Below are 7,912 nucleotides of genomic sequence, written 5' to 3'. Positions count from 1 at the left end.
GTCAGCTTTCCTGCTCCTCTGATGCTGCTTGGCCTGCTGTGTTCATCCAGCTCTACACCTTGTTATCTCTAACTTGTAGGTAATTTTGCTCAAATTCACTCAATACTTGTCTCAGCCACTTGAAAGAGCAGCCCATGATCAAAGGCTCCTCTGAACAGCATTTACCACAATTTGGACTGCAAAATCTGGAAGTTTAAGGTTCTTGCGAAAATTTATAGCTCGGATTGTGGGTAAGGGTGTTGACTTGCTCACCGAGCTGGCTGGTTATAGTTCAGACGTTTCGTCACCACTCTAGGTAACACATCAGCGCGGCTTCCGATGAAGTGATGTTGTTCAACTCCGCTTAGAATTTATATGATCCGGTCTGTTAAGGTGTTTTGTGTCATTTCCAGTTCTTTTTTGCAAGGATTTGTATATGGGGTCTAATTCCACATGTTTGTTGATTGCATTATGGTTGGAGAAACAGGCTTCTCGGTTGGCTATCTATGGTTGGCTTGAGCTGGGATGGTCATGTCGTCTCAGTTAAATTGATGGCCTTCATTGTCCGAGTGCACTGAAATGAGGAAAGTTTGTTGTGTTGTTTTGTGGCTCGCTGGTGCTTGTGTATCCTGATGGCTAGTTTCCCTTGGGGTATCCATTGATAGCGAAGTTCAGGTATGTTGCAGAACTTCGCAAGAAGAGGGGAGCACCTATACAAGGTCTTCGCCGTCATTGGATACCCCATCAACTTTATTTGCAGATGCCTACTAGATAACACCAAGAGGACACAATACACTGGCCACACTACCGTATGTCAAGAACATATCGGAAATGACAATGAGACTCCTATGACCACGAGGAATCAGGATAGCACACAAACCCACAGCCACACAACGACAAACAGTCACAAGGGCCAAAGACCCCATCCCCACGATGTGCTGGATCAACGTAGTGTACAAAATACCGTGCAAAGACTGCCAAAAACATGATATCGGCCAGACAGGAAGGAAACGAGCCATCAGGATACACGAACACCAGCTAGTGGCAAAACGACACAATAAACTTTCCCTCATTTCTAGTGCACTTGGACAATGAAGGCCATCAATTTATCTGCGACGACGTGACAATCCTAGCTCAAGCCAACCATAGATAGGCATGGGAATTCCTAGAGGCCTGGTTCTCCATCCATAATGCAATCAATAAACATGTGGAATTAGACCCCATATACAAACCCTTGCAAAAAAGAACTGGAAATTATACAAAACACCTCAACAGACCGGATCACATAAATACTAAGCGGAGTAGAACAATGTCGCTTCATCGGAGGCCGCACTGATATGCTACCTAGCATGGTGACAAAATGTCTGAACTATAACTAGCCAGCTTGGCGAGCAAGTCAACAACCTCTAGATTGTAGTTCCCATGAAAAGCTTTATTCATTCTAGTTTATTCTCAATAATTTCATGACTTTTGTACTAAAACCACCCACATTTAAAGAAGTGCAAAATAAACTAGATTTTTAGTGTTAGCGTATTAAAAATAATAAAGTTGACACTCATAAGCAATGATATGATTTGATTTGATTTACTGTCACATGCACCTAAGTACAGTGAAAAGCTTTGTTTGTGAGCAGTACAGGCAGATCATAGTAAGGATGTACGGATCATAGTGCAATCACTGTGTTTTATTGTCTCTAACGAGCAATGGGCTACATCTTGCACTAAGGAATGGCTGTGAATATGGTTACTAAATAAGTGACACCTCCCATGGTCTAATTATGTGTTTACTTCGGTTAGCTTTGTGTGGTGTTTGTTTGTAGTTTGCAGTCCAGGTTGAGAGAAAAGGACTGAGTTACTCCAATTTTTATTACTGAATGAAACTGGATCACAGCAAATGAAATTTAGTCTCTGCCACCAATGGTGAGACAGAGGAGAGATGCCCAGGAGGCTGCAGTTGAAATATTGTTAGGTGGCAGAAGGTAGTTGCAGAGGTAGGAAAGTGAAAAACCACGCAGCAATTTACATACATATAGTAATTTATTGTTACTGGCCTGGAATGTTGAGGGGAAGCCTCTATAATTGTCATTGAGACTAGTTACCTATCTAAATAAGGAAAACTGGCAGATTGTCAAGCCTGGATTACCTAGTATCTGTTAGGATGCTTCACTGAGGTGTCTTCCTGGCCACATTTAAAAACAAACAAAAGAAACAAATAGCAAACAGGGAAGTTGGGGCTAACTACTGAATGGATTGTGATTGTAGCGCCAGCCAAACAGGCAGTGAGAGACAGTAGGTCTGTCTGGATTGCTTGTTCACTGGTCTACTGCTAAGTATCTATCTCCAGACAGGTGGTCTGTCCCAATTGCTACTAGACACTGGCGTTGACTGGAAATTCTGGGGTGGGAGGGGGTCCATTAGTTAGCTTTAACAAGGCTCTTAATGAATCCAATTGCTGAGCACTAGTGCAGTAGCTGGCTTTCCTGGGTCTTGAACCTGTATTGGCTATAATGATTGTGGTTGAGAATGGGAAGCTGGAATGTGAATTAGCCTCAGTTTTAGGGCCATATCCATCTCATTCCCGATGTTGGCAGCAAATTGAGTCCAAAGACTGTAACAGATTTACCTGCAGGCCTCAATGGGATAAATCTGATAAACTGCAGCAGGGTGTTCAAGGATAGCTTTCCTGCCTGGGAGCAAACCCCCCTTAACTTAATTCAATTTAGTTTGTTTCCCTTGTCCATAATTAAATTTATTAGGCCAGTTCAGGTTCAAGTGAATCTTTAGGGTCAATTATTTGAAAGCTGGCCTTAGTGCTTGATTGTCAGTGCTCTGCTGCTGTTACAGTGCTGAATTTTGACAAAATTAGTAGAAAATCAATTACATTATCATTTCAGTTCAAGACGTTATTTAGCTATGGGACACAGGAAATCTAACACCATACCTTTTTCCTTAACTCCTTCACCTGGAGGGCACGTTTTGTGAATAAATGCCATCTGACAGTTTTTGTCTTTGCAGTAATGTCCGTTTCTGGGCTTACACTCTGTATTGCGTGTATAAATGCAAGGCTGTTTAATTTGAAGTCCCATCTCTATAAACAAAAAAAATCAATGAGCTACAAGGAAAATAAAAATGAAATACTTCACATTTTATCCTAAGAGGTAAGCAAGAGATATAAAAAAGTAAAATAACACATTTTCTTTGAACATTACAATCTAAAGGATTCACTTTAACCTCTGGGCATCCAACCAATGAATGTCACCAGCAAACTGGCCAATCCTGTGAATTAGAGATGGCTGTGATTTGGTGACCACAGACCCGTTGAGATTGGCCCAGCAAGTTGTGAATGTGTATTGTGTGAGTGCGTGGATTGGAGCGGCGGGGGCAGTGAGACGGAGAAGCAGTGACTCAGAGCAGCAGGATCTCTACCAATTCTTTACTTGACAGTAACAACTATATTGGTTCTTTTAGTTTTAATTTCATTTTTTTATTTTTCCATTTCTTTTCATTTTTTCTCACAGTAATCTTCTGAGTGGCTATATTTTTCAGTTGATATTCTTAATGTTTTCCTTGATTATCGTTTGAAAAATCATGCATTCTGAATGGTTTCACTTTCTCTTCCAATGGAATATTAGAGAATAGGAAATATCATTCAGTTCATCTGTTGAAGTGCTTAACTTTTTTCATTTCTTGTTGGTGTTTCATTTCTACAAAAACTATTGAAAATAATTCTCAAAGTTATGTAGGAACTTAGCAAAAACTAACAAAAATGTGTCATTCAGCCCTTGAGTTTTGAGTTCATAAAACATTACGCGTCTCTGTACATTAGTTATTCCTATTTGTTCCATTCTGTTTGATAGCCCTCCTTCCCTAAAATCTATTAAATGCAGACTTTAAATTTTTCAATTGACCCAGAATCTACAGACTCTTGGATGTAGTTCCATATTTCCACTATACTGTATGTGAAAAAGTGCTCCCTGATTTCATTTAAATTAGCTCAGTTCTAATTTTAAGATTATGCCTCTTGTCCAGGGACCCCTTCCGAGTTTCTCTGTACTGACTGTATTAAATCCCTTTTCATATTTCAAAGACCTTGGTCAGTTCAGCTCTCTGATACTAAGCCTAATGTAATATAAATTTTACTTCGGTAACATGCAAATCCTTTTAATTCCTACGATAATTCTGGTGAATGTGTGCTGTACCTTAACCAAGGCCAATGTTCAAGTCAACAACCTGAATCACTAGACCTAACTTCCCCTCTCTACAGATTGATATTCCCTGACCTGATGGATGGCTCCAGCATTTATATTTCATCTTAAATATGAAGACAGTTGTATTTTCATCCTCAATTGCTTAACAATTAAATGCCCAGGTGGGCTATATTATGTTGAATTGGCCAGTCTCAGTGTCTAAACATTGTAAAAGTTTCAGGCAGAAGACTTAGCCATGGCTCCCGTTCCTCTAATACGTCCAGTGACAAAATAAATTAATTTGGCCACCACGACCAATACCATCAACAGATAATCTCATGTACAAATAATGATCATTTAAGTGAGGAACAGGAGAGCTACTGGTAGCCGTGCAACCACAAACAAACACAGATCAAGATCCTTGGGGAAAGGAAAGAACACCAAAACCATTCTTTCACAGGAATTGTGATATATGACACTGACATTTAATCTAATCACATCTACCTCCAAAACAAACAAGTAAAAGCAAAATCATGCAGATGCTGAAAATCTGAAAGAAACAAAATGCTGAAAAAGAGTCATACTGGATTTGAAATGTTAATTCTCTTTCTCTTTCCAGAGATGTTGCCAGATCGGCTGGGTTTCTCTAGCATTTTTGTGTTTGTTGACTCCAAAACAAAACTTTGACAGAAAATTCGAGGTCAGATTTGAAGATGAATTGCACAATTTCACCATTTATGCAGTGACACAGTGATGAATCTGAAGGTCACCAACAAGGTGTACAACTATTGCTTGCTAAATATCATGGGCAGAAAAATCAGTTCATGGCAATATGATGCAATCTTAGGTTGGTTCACCACGAACAGACAGCACAGTTGGATTTTGCAAGTAATAGTCAGCAGCACTGTCTATCCCCGGGAAATAACACATAGCATCCTTTAGAGCACTATGTAAATCAACCTTTTCCCCTCATTTTAAAGAGCAAACTCATTAAAGGAAAACTTTGAACAATCAAGTTTTGCTAAAACCAGAGCATTTCTCATAACTGTTTGAATACTGTTCCTGACAAAGTATTCAGTCTCCAAGCCCAATTTGAACATATGAAATAGAAGAAGGCATAGGTTATACTATCACTGGAGCCTCCCCTGTCATTTAATAAAATGGATTGTGATCATGGCCTCAGATGCACTTTCCTGTCCATTCCCCATACTCTCAATGCCCTCTGTTTAAAAATTAATCAATCTAACTGCATCTTCAATAACTGGACTGCCTCAACTCCAGTTTAAAATGAATATGATTGTGATATTTACCTGGATCACAAGCTTTACATTTGAAGCATTTATCTAATCCATTGGGATGTTCAATATATTCTCCAGCAGTACATGCCTTGCATATTGTACCTAATATTTTGGTGCAATGTTTAAATACTATAGTGCCTGCAATTAAAAAAATTGTAAGTCAGTTATGAAACAACAAAGTTTACAGAATGGGCAGGAAACTGTTAACAAGAAGGGTTTTGCTGCAAAAAGCTTTGAAAAAATAAGTGAACCTGTTATTAGAACCATAACCATTATAATTTTTATGCAGAATAAAATACTATAATAGAAGTTCAGAAAGAATAGGAAATCTATAGTATAATTAAGGAGCTTTATGTCTGTAAGCATACAAAAAGTTCAGATACTTACCCATTAGTTACCATTAATGCACGAAGAAAAGTTAAGCTGTTGCATTCAGGAATAAGTGAATTTTTAATCGTATGGTCAGTATTGTTAGCAAACAGCATGGCACAAAAAATTAATTTTGAGCACAAATTTCATTCCTTCTGAAGTTGTTTGTGTTGAAAAAAAAAGTTTTAAAATCTGTCTCTTTTATCTCTTTCAATTAATCACACCTGTCTTTCCTAATCTTTATTTTAATCTGTAAAGGATTTAAACCCAATTTGTCTTTTTGTTCTTTCACAGGGGAAGTGGTAGTATAATCGTAATATCACTAGATTAGTAATCCAGAACACCAGGTTAATACTTTAGGGAGAAGGACTCAAATCCCACCGTGGAAAATGATGAAATATGAGTCCTATACAAAACAAAATCTAGAATAGAGAGCTAGCCTATTTATAACCATTTATTAATTGTCATCAAAACCCACCGTGTTTACTAATGCCCGTTAGAGAAGGAGATCTGCCACCCTTCCCTGGTCTGGTTTACATGTGACTCCAGACCAACAGCAATGTGATGTTCATATCCCAGGAACAAGTTTTTTTTCAAAATAAAGTTCCTAGTTAAATGCTGCAGGATTGAAATAAAGCTCTACAGTAGACAGTACTGGTCATGACAGTTTAGAACAGGGACCAACACATACCTGGTGAACACATGGTACAGCAGTCACCTGCATGTTCATACTCGCTTACATCACAGGAAATCACAAAGTGTGGATGAAATGTCAGTAAGATGACGAACAAAATCTACAATAAAATAAACGAACTTCATGCACTTGCGCGGTTATATTTTACTTTTAAGTCCTATTTTCCCATTCTACAATTCTTTAAAGATGTATTAATCTGTATATATAAGTGTTGTAAGTCAAGGTATTTCACAAGAACTCTAAAAAACAAAATATAATGCGGAGCCACAAAACGAGACAATAGGGAGATGACCAAATGCTTGGTCAAAGAGGTAGGAGCATCACAAAGAGGAAAAATTGCTCCTGAACTCGTGGAGAGACATAAGCAGGGAATGCTGGAGCTATGCTTCATCATTGATGGATTAGCCTTCTTTTCAACAAGATACCCGTCTTCCTTCAGTAAAGTGGTCAATTCTGAGTTTTGGCATTCTCCACCCATCAAAACTGATTATTAGTGGGAAGAGAATGTTTTCAGTTGGAACAGTTGTCCTGCTGAATTTTGTAACAAATTTCATGTTTTATTTCAAATGTATAATTATGGAAGTCTTCATTTAGTTCATATAAATTGTTAAATAAAGCAACTTGCTTTCAAATATTACAGTGCTGAAACATGAGGTGCCTGGAAGAAAAGCCTGATAGACGTTCCAGCAACTGCATGTGATTAAAATATTTAAAAAATTTAAGTATAACGTAACAATCACCTTGTTAAGGATTGAAAAAGCATTTCTAATCAACTGAAGGAGACTTTTAACAAAGTTCTAGATAGAGAGTACTGTTGGGACATTTTAAAAACATGCTTTTCTTTGTCATGTAGACTTTGTGCAGGTAAAAAGAGGAAGAAGGACAAGAGTCCCAATAAAAGAACAAAGTCATTTTAAATGGTCAGCAAAAATTACTGACAGGGTTTCATCAAGATGGATAAGTTTTATTGGTGAATAAGACATTTTTTTGTTTCATTAAAAGTTTCATTTTGCAGGTGAGAAGGCAACTCCTGTTAAATTATAATCACTTTATTTGAATGACAACTTTACTTGAATGTTTCATGCCAAAAATCAGCTCTGAGCTACAGGAGTGCATTTTATACAAATTGAATAATTCTAGGTTTAAAAAACATTGGCTGGCTGAGAAATTATGAACGCTGAAAAATCAAAAAATGTTAATTGTTGCTGTTGAATTTTAATTAATAGTTTTGAAGGAAATATGAAGCAATTTGATTTTTGGGCCACAAGATCATGACTGGCATGTTTTCCTCACTATGCACATGAATCTGTGTGACTAATTAAACAGGTAGTGAATGATTACTTGACATAGTTAGTGAACTATTACTAATATCCCAGGTGCTGCTAG

The 7,912-nt window shown here is 37.8% G+C and overlaps 1 protein-coding gene across 1 annotated transcript; it reads right to left on the bottom strand.

The window, feature by feature from the left end:
- Window positions 1-2,816: 2,816 nt before the first annotated feature.
- On the bottom strand, window positions 2,817-6,646 carry LOC125486625 (tumor necrosis factor receptor superfamily member 14-like). Its single transcript, XM_048614857.1, has 4 exons — window positions 6,524-6,646; window positions 5,476-5,601; window positions 2,920-3,066; window positions 2,817-2,824 (listed from the first exon to the last, which is right to left on the bottom strand). The coding sequence occupies exons 1-4, from the start codon at window positions 6,534-6,536 to the stop codon at window positions 2,817-2,819; spliced, it is 294 nt and encodes a 97-aa protein (XP_048470814.1). The 5' UTR covers window positions 6,537-6,646.
- Window positions 6,647-7,912: the final 1,266 nt, after the last annotated feature.

Source organism: Rhincodon typus, chromosome 31 (genome assembly GCF_021869965.1).
Source record: "Rhincodon typus isolate 14 chromosome 31, sRhiTyp1.1, whole genome shotgun sequence".
Lineage (NCBI taxonomy): Eukaryota > Metazoa > Chordata > Chondrichthyes > Orectolobiformes > Rhincodontidae > Rhincodon > Rhincodon typus.
The sequence above is the reverse complement of the archived record's forward strand: the minus strand, read 5'-3'. Positions and strand labels throughout refer to the sequence as shown.